The 21050-nt window shown below is 40.8% G+C and overlaps 2 protein-coding genes across 2 annotated transcripts; one reads left to right on the top strand and one right to left on the bottom strand.

Annotated features, from left to right (window-relative positions):
* Window positions 1-12500: 12500 nt before the first annotated feature.
* LOC122040629 (polygalacturonase At1g48100-like) lies at window positions 12501-15412 on the top strand. Its single transcript, XM_042600019.1, has 7 exons — window positions 12501-12710; window positions 13107-13238; window positions 13577-13741; window positions 13988-14032; window positions 14106-14313; window positions 14604-14794; window positions 15020-15412. Exons 1-7 carry the CDS (start codon window positions 12501-12503, stop codon window positions 15410-15412), a joined length of 1344 nt encoding a protein of 447 aa, XP_042455953.1.
* Window positions 15413-16527: 1115 nt separating this feature from the next.
* Window positions 16528-19891, bottom strand: LOC121970621 (pentatricopeptide repeat-containing protein At3g48810-like). The gene has a single exon (XM_042521446.1). It carries the CDS (start codon window positions 19431-19433, stop codon window positions 17454-17456), a length of 1980 nt encoding a protein of 659 aa, XP_042377380.1. The 5' UTR covers window positions 19434-19891; the 3' UTR covers window positions 16528-17453.
* Window positions 19892-21050: the final 1159 nt, after the last annotated feature.

The following is a 21050-nucleotide window of genomic DNA, read 5'->3' on the forward strand; positions in this document are numbered from 1 at the left end:
AGGGGCTAAGGAAAGTATCAGGGCATATATTAAAAGATTTAATCAAGTAGTCATTGATGTTCCTAATGATTCTACTGAAATATGGTGAGTGTCTTCTCTCAAAGACTCAATGACAATGATTTTTCAAGGACCTAGTGCGAAATCCTTCAACTAATTTTGATTTATTAATTGAGCGAGCTACTAAATTTATTAATGTTGAAGAGGCTCAAGTTGCTCGTAAATAGGAGAATATTGTACCTATTTCAGTTCCAACTAATGACTGATCCACAGCTCCTGTTTATCCATCCAGGGGGCCTCGTGTTGCTCCTCCTCTACACCGCCAACCTGAACTTAGACCCCAAGCAGTCCAACATGTGGAAATACCACAGGGAGTCCCAAGAAGGTGGTGTACTTATCATATGTCAGGTACTCACTATACGAAAAATTGTTTTGCTCTGAAGAACTAGCGGACGAATAATACTTGGTATCGTCGACAATCTCCCAACCGACAACCATACCCAAGGCCAAATAGTCCACTCAAACTGGAGTATCGGGCGATCGAACCACAACAAGGAGCATTACAATTACCGGTCAGACTCGCACGAGCGCTCGAGCAAACACCACTCGAGTTAACAACTGCTCGACAAGAGGAGAATCACAGCAATATCGCCCGAGGTAATATCAATATGATAACGGGCGAACCTATTGATGATGATTCAAATCGGGCAAGGAAATCACATGCTCGACGGTTACATATCCATGCAGTGGGATGCAGCAAGGAAAGGGCAGCAAGATCGGAGATTAGTTTTGGGCCCAAAGATCTAGAAGGGGTAGAAGTACCCTATGATGATGCGTTAATAATCAAAGCTGTTATAGCTAATTACAATATTTCCGTACCTTCATTGATACCGGTAGTTCTGTTAACATTATCTTCAAAAAAATCTTTGATCAATTGCAGATAGATCCAAGTGAGCTTCAACCTATGGTGACCCCTCTCTATGATTTCACGGGTAATGAAGTACAGCCGCTCGGGCAAATAAAGTTAGCTATATCCTTAGGGAAGGAGCCCCTGATGAGAACCAGGAGATCCTATTTTATGGTGGTAGAAGCACCTTCTGCGTATAATGTCATACTGGGTCGGCTAGCCCTGAATGAATTTCGGGCGGTCTTTCTATTTTCTGTCAGAAGGTGAAGTTTCCTTTTGATGATCAAGTGGGAGAAGTTTGCGGAGATCAGTTATTGGCGAGGAAATGTTATGTGGAGATCATCATAATAGAAGCCAACACTGCTCGCAAAACTCAAAGAATGGAGGTTAATGTTATTCAGGAGAAGTCACCCGTTCTATTATATAAATAAAAAAAAAAAGAAATACAAATACAGGTCGGGCGACCAGAAGCCGTGACTTATGTAGCGGTTGATCTGGATCTTCCACTCAAAGCCGAGCTGATGCAATTCCAGATACGAAATAATGAGGTATTTGCATGGACAACCAAGGAGGTCACAGGCATTTCCCCTAGTTATGGAGCACTCATTACACGTATACCCATATGCTTGACCTGTCAAACAAAAGAAGAGAGATTTTAGAGCTGAGCAAAACCAAATCATCAAGGAGGAGGTGGACAAATTAATAGAGGCAGGTTATATTCAGGAGGTGCAATTCCCTAGTTGGCTGGCGAACATTGTCTTGGTCTCTAAACCAGGAAACAAATGGCGAGTGTGTATCGATTTCAGGGATCTCAACAAAGCTTGCCCGAAAGATTACTATCCCCTGCCTTGCATTGATCAAGTGGTGGATTCTACAGCCGATTGTGAATATATTTGCATGTTGGATGTCTATCAAGGTTGTCACGCCCCTAGAGGAGTCTCTACCGAAAAATTTCGGTAACATCTCCCCAGTACCGATGACAATCTGAGACATACATATATACAAAATACATCAGCCACATACGGCTAGAATATACACACAATCACGCAGTTAATAATGTAGCCCACTCGGCTGAAACATAGCACAACGAAAATCACAAAATAACGAACATGAAACAAACAAAACAACCCCCTACGAGCCGGCTTGACTTAACACGACAACCACATCAAACCAAATACAAGATACTACAAAGCCAAACTCCATATAAAAGATACAAATACACGAACAAGTACAAAACCAATAAAGCGAATAAAAGCACTAACGGTAGAGGAAGCTCGATGTGACATGGGACTGGCGGACAGAATCTCCAAGCGACTCCATAAATCCTTTACATGCTACCTGGAGAAATAAATCAGTTTACGGGGTGATGAGTACTAAGACTCAGCGGGTAATAGACAGATAGTGCATGAGTATAGTAAAGAACTAGAGATACAAAGGTATACAGTCTCGTAGGAAAAATAGCAGATACAATAGTGATATCATAATAAGTGTCCATACCTGAAACCATATCCTAGGCTAGTAATAGAAGGTTAGGTGTAGCAAAGTCCTGCTACAATACTGCTCATAACTACATGGGTAACATGTGAGGTATATACATATTACTAAGCAAACCAGTGTCTAAACCCATACCTCAGATATATATCTCAACCTATGTGCGCATATCAGCATAAGTAAGCAATAACAGCATAAATAAGCAATAGTAGCATAAGTAAGCAATAACAGCATAAGTAAGCAACAACATCAGCAGGTATAATAATAACAGTGTATGCACAGATGGTCGCCCACCCCCTGTACCATGACTCCTGTATGATCGAGAGGCCGGGACAATGATAGACTGTACACCACTCCAGCTACCACTACTCTCGAGTGGCCGAGGGGATAGTTGCATAGTAGCTAACTAGCTACATCTACGACGGGGGTCCCTGCTGCTCGCAACTCCAGCTATCACTACCCATGAGTGAGCGAGTGGGAGCATGTCAGGACAAGCAACACACTCTAGCTACTACTACCCATGAGTGGCCGAGCGTGCGACCCTGGCCAACGACCCTCTCAACAACAAGGGAGACATGGTCGCCGATATGCATGCAATGACATGATGCGTAAAATGCAGCAGTCATCATATATATATAAACAGAAAATAGGTATGCTACATGAAGCCAGCATGTTCAGTAAGGTATGAAAACATATAGCATCCAAAACAAGTAATCATGGTATCTAGTGTCTGGTATCCAATATCTAATATCTAGTATCCGGTAATTGGTATATACTAAATATCATAGATAGCAACAAGGGACTATATATACAGAAACGAGTAGCTCAAAGATTGAGTGGAAGTATCAAACACAGGAAAAATAAGAGTGGGGTCAAGATGAACACAGTAACTATCTGAATATTTAGCTCATGCACCAAGATCAATGTGATAAAGAGATAAAACAAGAAATACCCGCATTTATCTGTCGATTATGTCGAACCATCTCAAGTTAAGACGCTCGCCTCGAATCAAAGTCCTGCGAACACATAATGTATTTAGCTAATTCATATGTAGCAAATAGCTAAATAAAATCATCCAACCTAATTAAGAAAACCCCTAATTGAAATAATTAACCTAATTCATTAATCCAATGATCCTTGGTATTGATCATGAACTCTGCTATTAATCATCCTTTCATCAACTGATCCATATATGGAAATCCACCCAATTACATCACAACATCAATTTAATGATTCTATTAATCACAATATCAATTAAATTAACAATCCATCATAACAAATCATAATACTAATCTCATAATCCTATAAATGATCATGTAACCTTCTACATCAACCAAATCAACAAGATAATCATCATGAATCAATTACCCTATAAACAATCACAATTGCATTGGATTAAGCATTCCATAATCCATTAATCATCAATTAGATCTGAGTTATCCCTCTATGAAATCTGTTCCTCAGTCAATCTAATGCCTCAAACAACACAATCATTTCCTCCAATTCACATTCATATTTAGAAATTCATACACCACCAAACATAATACCATCATCAATCAATAAACCAAATCCAATGTAGAAATGAAACCAAATCTCAACATGTCTTATCCCGAGTTTGGCAACAAGGCACTGGAAGGGACTCACGGCCAACAGCAGTGATCTACTATTACTGTCTGATTCCTCCTTCCCTTGTAAACCTAATGATCAAATCAATGACTTCATTAATTATCCTTGTGATCCAAATCAAACCTAAACTCAGCAGCCTTACCCCAAAAAAGATTTGCATCCCTACGATGAAGAATTCCACAGAGAAGATGATGCTTGGCGTGAGGACACCGAAAGAGTCGACGGCTGGAAGATCGAGATCGACAGTGGTGTCGAGGCGACGTATAAGCATGAGATCGATGGATCGGGGAGGACAATGGGCGAACTGAACTTGGCGATCAGTGGAGGAGAAGGTCGCTTGACCTTCGATTGGTGGCGCAGCGTCGGGTGGCAGCGACGTGAGGCGCTACGACGAGATCGGGAGATGGGAGAGGAGGGTCGATGATAAGGAGGAAAAAGGGGAAACGACAGCGTCCGTCAGGTGGCACGACATCGGCGGTGGGCTCACGGTCGGCCGACATGGCAGAGGCACCGGTGCGAAAACACGAGGGAGAGGGCACGGTACCGGGACGACAGCTGGCGATGGGCGGTTGGTGGCGCGGCGTGGCTTGGTCGGGCGACGGCGTGAGAGGGTGGGGGAGGAAGAATGAGGAGTCGACGCAATTAAGGGGAGAAGAAAGCATCGGGAGATTAGAAGAAAAATTAAAATAAATAAAATAAAATAAAACCTAGGTCTTATAATTAAACCACATGTTAATAGAATTAATCAACTCTCACTTAAAGGGTATTCCAAACATGCTTCTTCTAAGACCAATTGATTTATCCCCTTAAACTATGTCATATGATCTCCGTTTAAATCCTAAAAAATTTCTAAAAATTTCTAAAAAATCCAATAAAATTATTTGTCAAATAACCTTATTATTTAATTATTATTTGGGTACTGTATTTTACATTTAGGGCTTCGAAGGTGGTGGCATGAAGGCCACCGGAGGTGCGGCGAGGGTTCCCTGCGGTAGCTCAACTAACGAGGGAGTCCGGTCGGATGATGAGGCGGTCGTAGTTTCTAGAATCGGGGTCGAAGTCTCGACCCGCTCGGTAGACCGGGCCCTCGAAGTGGCAGAGCGCGGTGAGGGATCTGCTCGGCGCCTCTTGCGCTTGTTCAATGCCACACCGGAGGAGGCCGAGCCCAATGGCTCCTCCACTGGGATGATCGGGCGTCGCTTGGAGGGAGGCTGTGATCCTGTGGTGGTTCCCCCACTCGGCGTATGGCTAGTCTCACCTTCGCTCACCACAGCAAGCGTCTCCTCGCTTATGCCGAGAGGATCGTCATGTGACCCGACCGGCTGCAGGCCGTGGCTCATTAGTTCTTCAACAGTTGTTGCATTAATCGCGACATCCTTAAGTTTCGCCTTGCCAGACAGACGTGCTCGCATCATGACTTCGGCTGCAAAAGAGAAAAAGAAATTATTTAGCATCAAAGGAGGAATTAAAGAAGCTTCATACTTAGGCTGGTCGGCAGCCGAGTGCAGATCGGACTCAAACCGAAGATATACAGGACACCCTTCAATAGCAGCTTATGGATGTCGTATTTCTGACCGGCTAGCATGGAGACTACATTCAAGTAGTACGATCGGCTCTTATAGTTCTTTAAAGGAGGTTAAGGCGCCACTTCGAGCTGCCAGCCGGTCGGGAAGTCTGGCCGCTCGAGAAGGCATATGAAGAAAAAGTATTCTTTCCAATGCTTATTGGAGGTCGACATCTTGTCTAAGAAAATCATACCGACTCAAGACTGGAAGAGGAAAGTCCCCGGATCGAACAGTTTAACGTAATAAAAATAATGAAAGATCCGGGGGTCAGAGGGATATTGTGTAGATGAAATAAAAAAATGACGCCGCATAGTAGTCGGAAGGAGTTCGACACGAGTTGAGCAAGGGGAATAGGAAAATATTTACAAACTGCTGGAATGAAGGGATGAAGGGGAAACCGCATACCAATGATAAACTAATCTTGGAAGAAACAGATACACCCGGTCGACGGAGAATTGGGTCGATCGGACGGAGAAGGCAGAATGATCTGATGATCGGAAGGATTTTCAAAAATGTCTCTCAGGCTCTCAGCGTTGCCCCCATCAAACCTAAACTCCATGGATGTGTACCAGAGTCCAGGGACAGATGACTATGAAGAGCTTGCCATTGCAAAAATCAGGAAAGGCGAAAAGAAAAGCTACGGGAATGTCGCTGGAACAAAAAGAAATGCCGAAAGAGATCGAAGGCAGACATGATGGGGAGAAGGCTTACGGGAGAAAGGTCACCGAGAAAGCATAGGTTGCCGGAGAAGAGGCGCGGAGGATCGCCGGAATGTAGATAGCACAGAAGCATAGAGAGACGGCTGTCGGAGAACTCGAACGCGAAGGAAGTGATGCAACGAGCTTATAAGGCTTGGGCTCGGCCGACTGGAGCCATCCGATCTAGGTCGCGGAAACCCAGGCTCAGATCTCACCGTTGAATTCAAACCGCCAAACGTCACATCACGCCTGTCACGTAAGGCGTACGGTGGCAGCGGGTGCGATACGTGGCGAACAACCATGGGTTGACAATTAATGAAAGCGTGGGAGTGTGCTCAGCCTTAATGAGCGGGGATTTGCACGACTTCCAAGAAATCTGGGTGACGTCAGCCTGGTTTGCACTCGCCCGAGACAGCCCAAGGGGAATTTTTACAAGTGCAAAACTTCTTCATGCAGATCGGATCGAGGGAGCATGCCTATGCCCGAGTGACAAGCTTCAATAGGTCGATCGACGAGGATCAGTCTTATCCCGATCGGAGACCACACAATGTCAAAGGCTGATCGAGAGGAAATTTGCTCACATAATTGTCCAGTCAGTCGGACTTACAACCTCCTTCGACTAGGCTTGAGGGGGAGGCTTATGATGTGGTAATGATGAGGGGCCCTACCCTGCTGCCACGGTGGAGGTCAGAGTCAAGGCGGTTAACGCGTATGGGGCATCAGCCGGTCGGGCGAAGCATTCCCCAACCGGAAGGAAGGATCCGATCCACCATCGCCCTCGACACAGGGAGCATTCAAACAACTGATGCTCAAGGGAGAACGACATACAGAAGCTAAGCCGAACGACTCCTCCGCTCGACCGAGCGACAGACTCAACATCAGCCGAGCATGCGGACAGTGGACTTCCGGCTGAGTGTCCATCCCACTCGGCCCAACAACATGTCATGAGGATAGTGGACTTCCGATCGAGCAACTATCCCGCTTGGCCCAGCAACAGACAACACTTGGATAGTGGACTTCTAGCCGAGCGGCTATCCCACTCGGCGCGACAGTAAATAGCATGTGGATATCAGAATTCCGGCTGAGCGACTATTCCGCTCGGCCAAGCAGCAGACACAGCAGACTATTTTCTGATATCCTTTTGGGAGCTAGTGCCGCTGACAGGCGGCATAGTCAGACAGAGGATCATACGGCGGAAGCTTTCACTGTCACTTCAGAGATATGCTCAGCTTGTTAAGGTACTGTGTTAGAGACGCTTTACTGATAAGTCTTTTCAAGAAAAACTTTGAGAGGCGTGCTCTCCTTGGGAAGAGTGCACATACGCTTCCGGAACTCTATATAAAGGGGGGTTCAGGCTTCAACGGAGGTATGCGATATTTACTGTTGCACTACAGTTACCATTACTCCGCTTCTTGCTTCGCTGGAGACTGACTTGAGCGTCGGAGGGTCATCACCGGGACCCCTTCCCTGGATCGGCACTGACGCTACTTGTGCTGCAGGACCGGAGTGAAGTCCGCAGTAGGTCAGTAGGAACGCCACATTCCCAGCATCCATCTCATCGACTTTCAGACAATTGGAGGAGTGATATAAACCCCCCGGGGGATGTAGAGCCTGGCCCCAAAAATCTAAACGGGTAGTGCCTACCAGATATCTACGAAGCCACAAAGCCCAAACATATGAAGCCAAGCGTCCCAAGTCCTATCATGAGCACATGAGAAGTTTCTCTTGACAGTACCAAGCGAATGGTGCTAATTGGACATTCTATGGGTCCAATGGCCATGACCTCTCTATGAGACCTTCATGGGATATAGCTTCCCAGGTTCGATCGAACATTGTGCGGAATAGATTCTTTGAGCCTTCAAGTGGTTATGACCCATCAGGTAGTTGAGTCACCAAACCTCGCTTTAAGTTTGCTAAAAGTTCTACCAACCCATGAAGACCTCACGAACGCTCAACCTCCCGAAGCCGATCAGATATGGTAGCACACCAAGTCCAATCAGACTCCAACAAGGCTGATTTCACTGAAAGAACATCACTAGGGGTCCATTAAGGCTTCAAACCCCTTGGAGCCCATCCAGATTCAAATTCCTCATTTATAGGCACACAAGATCTTCACTTAAGTGACACATGTTCACTACTAAATGATATCAATTAAACGTCCATTAATCTGTTTGGCCCATCAACCCATTGTCTCATTTAATGTCATGTAGAAGTTTGTCAGAAGATTAAGAAAGTGTTTCTTTACTATCAATATGGTATACATCTCTATCATCTCTATAATGGAACTATCAGGTACCATTTAGGCATAATGGCAGGATGGGTTACCTTATTATGATGAGACACCTCATTTTACTATAGGATCCTAGACACGTGAGGGGGGAGGGGGGTGAATCACATAATTTTAAAAATCTTATCTTTTTCAAACTTTGAAAATTGAGCATGCAGTGGAAAGAAAATACGTACACAGAAAAACAAAAGACAAGCATTTTTATTTGGTTCAGAACTTTCGACGACTCTTACTCCATAACCTAAGCCCCTTGGACCTATCGAAGGGTAATCTGCTAATCAATCAAAATCTCGATTACATAAAAAGAGGAGTGTAACACGCTACACTTCCTTATCCAATGAAAATAATTTACTTAAATAAATGTTACGAACACAAGGATGAAGAAGTCGTTAGCTCAGATTAGGAGTTTTTCCGTCTGTAGCAATCGGGTGAAGCAATGTTGTAAGATAGCGGCAGAATGAAATTGGAGCAGCTAGATGATTGATGAACAATGTTAAGGCTAAGGCGCCTAGACTAAGGCTTATCCGATCCTGCTTAGTAGCTAGATTATCCACCTCTAGGTGCACGGACCACCCCTAGTTGCATGGACCGCTAACGTGGCTACACTTCGGTGAAACTCTATCCGTGAAAGCTTTATCCAACTCCAGATGCCTGAACCTCGACATGTGCTTGCCAATCAGAGCCACCAACTTAGCTTCACGCGTGGTTGGGTTCAGCCCATTTTAGCGTCTGGACCCACTATGGGTGCTTGGACCTCCAAGTGCTTGGACCATGCGCGAGCGCCTAGAAGCCCTTCTACCAACTTTTACTTTCCTGCACCACCAAGTTAGTACAAGAAGCATAATATAGAAAAATAAATATTTTGACAGTCTTGGGACTGGCCAGTCTTGACTTTGAATTTCGCTGAAATACTAAGTCGGACCGACGCTTGCTGTTCCCTCAACTAGAAACACATCCTCACTAGATCTCTCCTCTAATTTCTTACTTTTACTTATCATTTGTGGACTTAGTTGACCTTAATCTCTTGATCCACCAAGTCTTTCTGCTAGATACCCTCTCTAGACTTCAGCTAATCGTCTAGTCCTCTCTAACTCGACTAGACTTCTTGTCAGCTGCCTAGTCCTCTCTTACTTAACTGGACTTCTTGCCAATCATCTGGTCCTCTCTGATCCGACTAGACTCCAGCCTAGTGTCTAGTCCCTATCAAGTCTTTTAGTCCTTCACACTTAGTAACTGAATTAAAACACAACATCTAACTTTAATCTTTTTGTCATATATAAAAATCTGAGTTTGATCAGTAGTGATAACTGCATCAATAATATTTTTCTTTTTGATATAATGACAACCTGAGTTAAACTTAGAAAAATATATAAAAAATAATAGTATGAATAAGAAAATAAACATTATCTTCATTCTCTTAATATTGTTATTTTTATTTTTATTGGATTATGATTTTTCTATCTTAAACTCTTTACCCTCCTCCTTTGTCAAAATATATAAACTAAACAAGTAGGGTAAACTATCAGAGGTAACTTAACAAATATTAGCAAATAACAAATATCCAGGTTCAAATTCCTTATTTATGGACCCAGAAGGCCTTCTCTTAAATAAAATCTATTTACTACTAAAGAATATCAACTAAAGGCCTGTTAATCCATTTGGCTCATCAACCTATTATCTCATTTAATGCCAGACAGAAGTTTGTCAGAAGATCTGGAAAGTGTATCTTTATAGCCAATACAGTAGACATGTTTATCATCCCTATAATGGGACTACCAGGTACCATTTAAGCATAATGGCAAGATGGGTTACTTTACTATGATGAGTCGTCTCGTTACATGGAACGAGGACAAAGGTGATATATAAAGGGTCCCTTCTCTATGTGAAGTTAAGATCTCTAATGATTTTCACTATTCATCATCATTAATTTCACAGTTACTTGAATTTAGTCTCAAAACTAATTTGAACATCAGAGTAACTACACTGGGGACTCATTCCTGGATTGTCTATGGACGCTTTCTTCTCTATGCCTTTAGTGACATAGTAGGCTAGTTATCGGCTTTGGATTTTCTCCATTTAAAATTGAGGTCCTCCATGGTCAACGTGTCATCCACCTCACCAGTCATCTTCATCAATTTCGGACAAGAACAAATATAATTACAATATTAATGTCATAACAATTGGTTTTTAAAAGATATGGATATCATGTGATGATCCTATAAGACAATAAACATAGGATCTGTATAACAATTAGCTCACATGCACCATCCACATAGTATGAACATGATAATTGTGTGTATTAATCATAATTACAATATTAATGCCATAATAATTGGTTCCAAAAAGATATGGATATGATGATCCTATAAGACAATAAACATAAGATATGCCTAACATTTAGCTCACATGCACCATCCACATAGTATGATGATAATTGTGTCTTAATGCACACAATCCATCCACATAATATGAACATGAAAATTGTGTCTTAACTCACACAACCCATGCATTCAACTACAGAACTATCTAGCTGGTATATAAAATAAAATTATTTACTTTATGAGCAATTCACTCTTGATTTAGCGTGAATATGAGAGAGTTTAATGTATGATCCTATACAATTATGCCCCGAGATAATGGTTCAATGGTGTCCTGTCAATTCCAATTTTGACCCATTAATGAATAATTTTTTTTAATAAACGATTAATATAAGAACGTTAGATTTATGAGTCGTTCGCTGTAAGTATTTTTTATAATTTATCCTGTAAATTGTAAAAAAAATTCTATAAAATCAGATTGATCATTTCAGAATTAGTCGATATAAGCTGAATATATAACATTAGCAAAAAAAAAATTATTACAATCATGTGATAAATTGACGTAAAACGTACAAAAATGTGAATACAAAATATTCGACTTTGTTGCTTGTCCACCAATCAACAACAATAACAACAACAATCAAACATTTTCCCACTAGGAAAGGTCGATTGTATGAATCTTTTTATGTCATTGAGTTCTATCTCCTACTAATCAAGTCTTTTTTAGTCTTCTTCTTCCTCGTTTGATATGTATGTTTATCATCATTGTACATCACCTAACTGGAGGATGTATTAGTCGTCTAAGTATATGTCTGTACCATTTTAAACGTGTCTCTCGAAATTTTTCCTCAATAGATGCTACTCCGACTTTCTCTCTAATACTCTCATTTCTTATTTTGTTCATTCTCATATGTTTACACATCCACCTTAATATCCTCATCTCTGTAACTCTCATCTTCTGCTCATGTGTTTGAGTCATAGCCCAACATTTAGCTCCATATAACATAATAGGTCTAACTGTGATTTTATAAAACTTACCTGTAAGTTTAAGAGGTACTTTAAAATCACATAAAACATTCGACACTCCCCTTCATTTCAACCATCCTATTTATATTTTATGTAAAACATCTCTCTCAATCCCTCCAACGTTTTACAAAAATAATCTTAAATATTTAAATCTTTCGATTTCAATCAACTCATCATCTCCTATTTTAATATATATATATATATATATATATATAGACACACATTCACACAATTTCTTATGTCAATACCATGTGTTTATTATTCTTAATATTATCTATTTGTTGTTGGCGTAAGCTGTTGTTACAAATATTTATAAAATAAGTTGAACATATAATTTTTTTTTCTTTTAATTTGTGGAAACGTAGGAGCTGCTTAGGTGGACACGCGACTTGGAGTGCTGGGGCCTACGCCTATTTATAAACTCACCTTCTTCTCCATCTTTTCATCTCTCGTCGTTTCAGCAGAATGAGGTTGAAATGCTTTGTGCTGCTGCTCTTCTTCCTTGTCCTCTTGTTATGTACTAAATTTGACGGATGTGAAGCAAGGAACCAAAGGCACAGGAAGTCAAAGTTGTCTCCCTCAGCCATGGCAAGAAAGAAGGGAAGGCATACAAGTGTCGGTAGCAGCAAGGGTGATCGTGATGATCATGGTGACGGTAGAGACAACCAGTTGAATCCACCTCCGAGCTCACAGCCACCATATCCGGGAACAGAGCACCAGGTGCCAAATCCAGCCGCCATGTTTAGTGTGCTTGATTATGGAGCCAACGGGGATGGTGTCGCAGATGACACCAAGGTCAGCTTCTCACACATTCTTCCTTCTACCCCCATTAGCTAAACTTCTACCTGTAGCATTTTACAAACCAGCTTATGGGGAGAGTTAGTCCATAAATATGCACGCTAATTAGTCTACTTGTAATTTGGCTGGAGATTGCATGTAGGCAAATCCAAATTGAAACCGAGAGAAGACTTTTTGTGATGCAATGTGTGACAAAAAAAAAGGCTCTGCTTTTTTTTTCTTTTGCTTTTCAATGTCACAATATAAACTGTCACAGGGAATCAGAATGCTGTTGCCTCCTTTTCAACTACTTGATTCTTTTAGTTGTCTTTTTAAAAGGTTGTTTGTGGTTGATAAAAGAACAAGATTTGGTGGAGAAAGTTAAGAATGATTCTGACCTTGGTTTTGCTGCAGGCTTTTGAGGCTGCATGGGCTGCTGCGTGCAAGGTGGAAGGATCAGTTTTGATTGTTCCAGCTGAGTTTGAGTTCCTTGTAGGCCCCATCTCCTTTTCTGGACCTTCTTGTGGGCCAAACATTGTGTTCCAGGTAATCCTACGACTTGAGGATGGAAACAGAAGTTAGCCATTTGCGATGCAGTTTCCAGCATCAGAGTAATCAATTGTATTTGGTCTACACAAACAGTTTTAAATGCCTGTTGGAAACTAGTGATATAGTAATGAATTTAACAAGGGCACGAGATAAATAAATGGAAGGTAGAGTAAAAAATAACAGAATACTATACTGATAGAAGATACAAGACTAGAAAAACAAGATCATTTATTTAGGTTCATCCAGGGTGAGAGGATGAAATAATTTGCTAGGGTATATAAAACTCACCAGGAATAAAATGACTAATCCTAAAGAATCGCTTGCACCTGTTGCAGTTAGATGGAACAATTTTGGCCCCAGCTGATTCCCGAAGTTGGGGATCTGGCCTACTCTGGTGGATTGAGTTCACGAAACTGCAAGGAATAACAATTCGTGGTAGTGGAGTCATAGAAGGACGAGGCAGCATATGGTGGACGAGCACAGAGTCTAATGTTCATCCAGTAAGATAGCTGATTTTATCTCCATTTGAACATTATCGATTAGTTATCTTTGCTTGCATCTTCAAAGCATCTTAACCACTAGGGGGGAAGAGACTCTCAAGTTCACTCTTTTCTGTTACAAATACATCCTGACCATGGTTCATCCTTCATAGAGTAGTCATATTCATTTCTCGCTCGAACATCATAACCCTACAAGTCATAAATATTATTGCACATTGCTGATTTTCAAGGTGAAACCTTTGGCAGAGCGACGATGAGCTCAGTCTGAAGTTGGTGGAGATCAAGCCAACTGTAAGAAATCCCATCCAATTTGTGGCATTCGCCATTCAATATAGCAATGATTCACCAAACAAAACATTTGCAGGCTCTGCGGTTCTATGGGAGTTATAATGTAACAATAACTGGCATCACAATCCAAAACAGTCCACAATGCCACCTGAAGTTTGATAATTGTGAAGCAGTCCAGGTCTTCAACATGACAATTAATTCACCTGGCACAAGCCTCAACACAGATGGAATACATCTGCAAAATTCAAGGGATGTCATGATTCATCATACCAACATGAGCTGTGGTAAACTGTTTTTATAGCAAAGGAATATGGTGCCAATTTTTCACACTGACAACAAATATCAACAACAAACAGTGATAACATACATGTTCAAACAATTTCACTTCTCACCCATTGTGCTCTAAGGGTGATCATTTGATATTCATCCTAAATGCTGCAGAACAAAAGATTGGTTTAAGATCCTCCATGGCATCTAAATGGTTTAAGATAACAAGAAAGTCGAAACAAATTTTCACTGTAACAAACTGCTCGAGATTTGCTAACATGAGATCTTGCATTTTGCTTAAACATAGGTGACGACTGTGTCTCTATCCAAACAGGATGCACAAACATCAACATCCACAGTGTAGACTGTGGTCCTGGTCATGGAATCAGCATTGGTGGCCTTGGAAGAGACAACATGAAAGCATGTGTTTCTAATATAACTGTAAGAGACATCAACGTGCACAACACAACGAATGGTGTCAGAATCAAGACCTGGCAGGTGAATGCTTCAGCATACCCTAATTACAAAGTAATCTATAAAATTCCTTCAGTTCATATCCAGTAATAAAGTTTCTCTTATCCCATGCTGCAAACAACTTACAATTAGCATACAAGGAATTACATTTTGTTTGTCCGGCTATAAAAGCATTGCATAGAAAAGATACACAAACAAACTGTACCTGGGAACACTAATGGATATCAGCGCAAATACTATGAATTGCAGGGTGGATCAGGATCTGTTCAAAGTGTAACATTCTCAAACATAAGAGTATCCGAAGTCCAGACTCCGATTGTCATTGACCAATTTTACTGTGATAGATCTTCATGTAAAAACCAGACATCAGCCGTAGCCCTGTCAGGAATTGCCTATGAGAACATCAGAGGGACATACACAGTGAAACCAGTGCACTTTGCATGCAGTGATGCTTCTCCATGTTCAGACATCAGTATAACTGGGATCGAGCTTCAACCACTACAAGAACAGTATCACATGTATGAACCATTTTGTTGGAAGGCCTTTGGGGAATTGTATCCTCCAACTGTCCCTCCAATTGTCTGCTTGCAGAGTGGAAAACCAGCCAGCAACCGCATCTTGTCTGACCATGGCATGTGTTGATTACCATCATCCTCAAGGAAATTGGCATACTGTAAATTTGAGATTGCTGTGATTCTTGTGACACTGTATTTAGCACCAGTGTAAATCTAGAATTTTCCACCCAAATTCATATAATTTTCCTATTCAAGTTATATATTCTAATAAGTAATAAGTATAAATAAGCAAAGACATAATAAATCAAACAAGTTGAAAGTAAATCAAAAGTTAGTGAAAGCTATCTAACCATAAAACAACTTATCCTTATGTTCACCAAAGTACCCAAAAAAAACACCCGTGACACTCCAATCTATTTAGGGCCATTTACATGGATTTTATCCCTCCATCAAACAATTCTACAAGGTCATGCCACAAACTTTCCAATGTATTAAATCAATCATTTTGGTCCAGTTTTGAAAACACAGCAGAAAAGAGATCTTATGTTGCACCAAGTATAGTGCATGCTCAATGCATATCAATAAGGACAGATGAACGATCACATAAAAAGATATAAAAGGAGATGTCAAGTATGAGGAAGGCAAGATTTTCTTTTTTCTTGATTACTTCATTCTCTCTTCCTGATTTTGACTTGAGCGTCGGAGGGTCAACGCCATGAACCCCTTCCCTGATTTTGATTTTGTTTGCAGGATCGAAGTCTTCAACCCGTCAGCAGTCATCCCACCTCCAGCATTCCAGCTTCATTCGGACAGGATCATATAGTATTTGCAGCTCTCTACTGCTGCCTTTACTGAAATCAATCAAATACTTTTGAATCTAACTATATTTGAGAACTATTAGTATCTTTGAATAGATTCAGGAAAAAAAAAAAAAAGATATGTTGGAGCACTGTCACACTTGTTAGTTGTTACCCAACTTTTACATGTTTGAAATAGAATAACAAGAAAGTATATCGTGTTACTTCCAAATCTTAGGAGAACGAAATCCTCCTTCGTTTGAATGTTCTAGTGTTTTTTGTTCTACACACAATGTAGATGGTAGAATCGAGGAGTAATTTCCAAGCAGTAGTTGTATGTCACTTTCAAGGACCTTGTTATCAATCCAGATTGAAACTATTCACTCTTGCAAGGTGCTTTTTCTATCTGAATTGCTGACAAACAATTGTCATATATACAAAGAAATCTTAAACTTGAAGAATGTATAATCAAAAGGTTCATCTTCATGAGAAAGCCAACACGTGTGAGATCTTGTAAGCCTCACTTTGCTGGATCTTTTCTAAAGTAAGAAGTCTCCAGATTCTACACAAGCTAACCAAGTAACAAAAGAACAATGTGAAATCTTCCCTCAATGTGAAGCAACCCAGATTACCAGTGCGCATTCTTCTCATCACAATTGATTATAGGCATGCTGAAATTGGGCTGGCATGCTCTGCTCTTAAGATGAATATTACATTTCCAATTCTCGAGCAGTCCAGATACATTAATGCTCTTACTAAATGAACTAGATTTTGCCATGAGGAAGGGTTCCCCCACCCACCCATCCCCGAAAAAACAGCAGATCAAGCTATAAACTAATAAAGACAATTCCAGGTATATCCCATGCATTGTAAAAAAATTTGGTATCAGGATGGATGCTATCCCAGTGGAAATTGTTGAAGGTAATCTTGTAATGCAATAGCTATATCTGCTACAGACTGATATTTCAGCATATAATCAGGTGAAATACAACTATTTTGTTCTCTTCACATTAGAAGTTACCATATCATTTCTTGTACAATTAAATACTTCTGATTATGCAACCAAGCCAATAGCAAGTGCTTAAGGAGGCAAGCCATCACCTTGGTTAATTATCAACAATCCAAAAGGCAAGCTTGACAGACAAACTGCCAACTTATTTCATTTAGAGGTGACAACCAAGGATCTGCCCTACTCTTCCTTTCATGAGCAAACTAAGAATGTTTTTCTTTATATACCACCAATAGAGCATTCATGACCCTCTTTTTACCTATTTTTTTGGTTGATTGAAAAGCTTAAATTATCCTTTTCACTGGCAAACAGCAGGACGATAAGCCCTAGATCCAAACATCCACTCTCATAGAATGATCACCTTACTTCAGAATGCCATTCATCACTCTAATCATAACAGAGTAATCTGAGTTTACATAAATGCCTCGTACTAGTACATTCCAAGTGACAACATTGGGGAAAATACCTTCATCCAGCATTTTCTGAAGATATACCATAGAATCATCTATCCTCTGCTCATTACAAAGGCCAGCTATCAGAGTAGTATAGGAAAATACATCCCTGTAATAATTTCCTGAATAGAGTTGACCAAAAAATTGAGTAGCATTTCTAACTAAGCCTGCCTTACAGGAAGCATAAATCAATCCATTAATAGTGAAAGAGTCAGGTTTTATGCCATGGACAATCATCTTTCCAGTCAGTAGCAAAGCTTCCTTGATCATACCCATCCGTGAGATGCTATGTATCACTGTGTTATAAGTGACAACATTGAACTCAGCCCCATTTGCTATCATGTCACCCATAAGTGTAAAAACTTCTCTGAAACTTCCTTCTTTGCAGAGGCCACAGAGCAATTCATTGTAGGTTCTGGTGTTCGGCAGACAACCATGAATTTTCATCTCATCTATTATGTTCATGGCCCACCCTACTCTTCCACTATCGCATAAATATTTAACTAAAGTATTATATGTCACTGTATTAGGAGGACAGTTCTCCAATATCATATTCTTAATAAAGTTCATAGCATGCTCAAACATGAACCTCTTGCAAAATGCCTCCACCATGCAGGTATATACGACTACATTAGGCTTACAACCATTGTTCATCATAGTGTTCCATATTGACATTGCACCTTCAAGGTCTCCTACTTTTGATAAGGAGTTAATCAGAGAACTATAAGTTCTAATATCAGGAGAGAAATCATTTTGAATCATCTCATCAAATACAGCTAAACCTCTTCTAAGATTTCCAGCAGAGCAAAGGCCATGAATAAGGACATTGTATGCAATGATGTTGGGCATGCATCCTTCTAGAGTCATTCCATGCCAAACATCTATAGCTTCTGAGATGTTTCCTTCTTCAAGAAAACCTTTTATCAAAGATGTGAAGGTAACAATACTAGGGGCACATCCTTTAACTAGCATTTGAGCTAGAATAGCAACAGACAGCTTCATTTCCTTTACATTACACAAAGCATTCAAAATTGTCGTGTAAGTGATTTCATTAGGCCACAATCCTCTAGTTATCATATCATCAACCAAACAAAGTGCCTCTTTAACATTATGCTCCTTACATACACTGTTAATCAGAGCATTATATGCAGGTACACAGGAAGCTGAGCTTTTAGCTAACTCCTTAGCCTCATCTAACTTTCCAAACTTACAAAGGGAAGATACAATTGTGGTGTAACTCACTGCATCTGGAGAGTGCCCCTTCTTTGACATCTCGATGAGAAGTTTGCGTGCAGTATCTATTCGATTATTTTGGCATAAAGCTTTGAGAAGAATGTTGTAGGTGAAGACATTGGGTTCTATTCCCTCTTTCTTCATATTACTGTAAATAGGATTTATCAAATTGATCCTGTTATCCTTCAGAACTGCATCCAAAATATGATTGTAGATTCTGACAGTAGGTCTGCAACCAAAATCTTGAATGCGGTAGAATGTTTTCAAGGCTTGTTCTACTGTACTACTTTGAGCATACGACCTTATGACACTGATGAATATGTCCTCAGTGCAGGGTAGACCTTGCAGCTTCATCTGTTGCAGGAGGTATTGAACAGTATCCATTGCATTTTGCCTCCCTAATTTCTCAATCATCATTTGGTATGTGAGGGGAGTGTGTCTAAATCCTTTGAACCCTGCCACATGTCTGAAAAAATCTAGTGCAACAGCAATGTTCCTCTCTAACTTTAAATGCCTCAGTACGTCTGCCTCTTTTAGTTTTGAAACATCCGAGCCCTTCTCTTGTTCAGTATCAGGAATCATATTCAAAGTGAGGACGGATGTCACTGCTGACTTTGGAACCTTAAGCAACAACGACCGGCCCTCTGAGAGATACATAACTCAAGCTTCCAGAAACTTGAGTTTAACACGTAGATTTGTGCAATAGAAGAACACAAAAACCTGGCGAAAATTATAAGAAAGATTGTCGTTGGGTAATACTTTCAAGAGCAACAAGGTCCAAATTCAACGCCAAAGAATCAAAAGATAAGGAGACTTCCATGTACAAATAGATGCTTAAAAACATAGTATTGTTTAACCGCACAAGTGAAGATTCTTTCAAATATTCACGAAACAGATAGTTCAAAAAAACGAAATTGCTGAAAGTATCAAAGATAAGAGGCTTCGCTCGAGTCACCCAGCGGAGGAGGGTCACACTAATCTGGCGCGAAGGGGAAGAAGGGGGTGATTACGAGAACAAGGGAAAACGACTTCCTCTTCCTCCTGCTCGAGATAAGCCGTTGCAGGTCAAGTCGGGGGAGAGGCGGCGGCAGATTCGCGCTGGAATTGCAGAAGGAATGAAGAGGAAAAAGCAAGAAAAGGGTTTATTTCTCGAAATTTATCACAGCCAGCCCGGTTCAACTAAACCTCCGGTTCGCTTGAACAAAAATGCTTCCGATTTTTACTGAAGTGCATAATTAAATTCGTAAAATACCTATTTCATGTACATAACTTTTAAAATATCAAATAACGTATGGGATACCAATTTTACCCCTCATCCACATTACCTGCTCGTCTCCATCTATCTCGGGTGCTCATTTGAAACCAGAAAAAGCATCCCAACTCATTTTAATTTCACGAAATCCTGCTTATGCTAAAATCCAATCTTGAACCCTAACTCCTCCTTCCCTCCCGACATCGCATACTCCCTGCTTTCGCTTAATTTCAAAAATGCAATCCTAAACTTGGTCGTCTACTCATTCCCGTCTTTCAATATTTCACCGATGAAGTCCTGTATCACCGATCCTCCTCATACCACAAGCGTGTTGGTGCAGCGGAGGCCGGCAAGAGGGGAGTGAATTGCTGAAAACAAAAATTAAACTATACCCTCCTCGTACTTTCAACTCAATTAGTGCAATAGTGATAAATTAATAAAGCAATAAAAACTAAATAAAGAAATACAGAGAAGATCAGGATTTTAACCTGGTTACAACCAAGAAAGTTATTAATTCAGGGCAGTAGAAAAATTCTCCTTCTCTGAAGACGGAGAAGTCTTTTACACTTTGGAAGCTCAGAACTATTGCTAGGAAACACTACACAGTTGATTGCTTGAGTTGTTATTGAATTCTTAGCTCCAGGGGCCTTTATATAGGCCCTGGAAATCTTATCCCGAGAGTCCAAGGCGCCTCCAATAGGGTTCAAGGCGCCTCCAACTCGATCTGCGGATAAAACTTTATCCGCAGCGCAAACGGTCAAACTAGCCTGCTCAAGGCACCTTAAACAATCCATTCAAGGCGCCTTCAATATGTTTAAGGCGCCTTCAAGGTTCCTGCTACAGTAATTTCTGCTACAGTAATTTCTGCTACAGTAACTTCCAGCCTCTTTTGACTCCTTTTCTTCTTCACTTTGTAAGCTCCGTTTGTTTGGATGATTTCGGCCAAACGAAATAGGGCTCACCTGAACCCAATTTCCGGCCTTCCTCGAGCAGCCTTCCGTCTCGGCTTAACGTCCCTCGAA

This window comes from Zingiber officinale, chromosome 1B (assembly GCF_018446385.1).
Source record: "Zingiber officinale cultivar Zhangliang chromosome 1B, Zo_v1.1, whole genome shotgun sequence".
In the NCBI taxonomy this organism is placed as follows: Eukaryota; Viridiplantae; Streptophyta; class Magnoliopsida; order Zingiberales; family Zingiberaceae; genus Zingiber; species Zingiber officinale.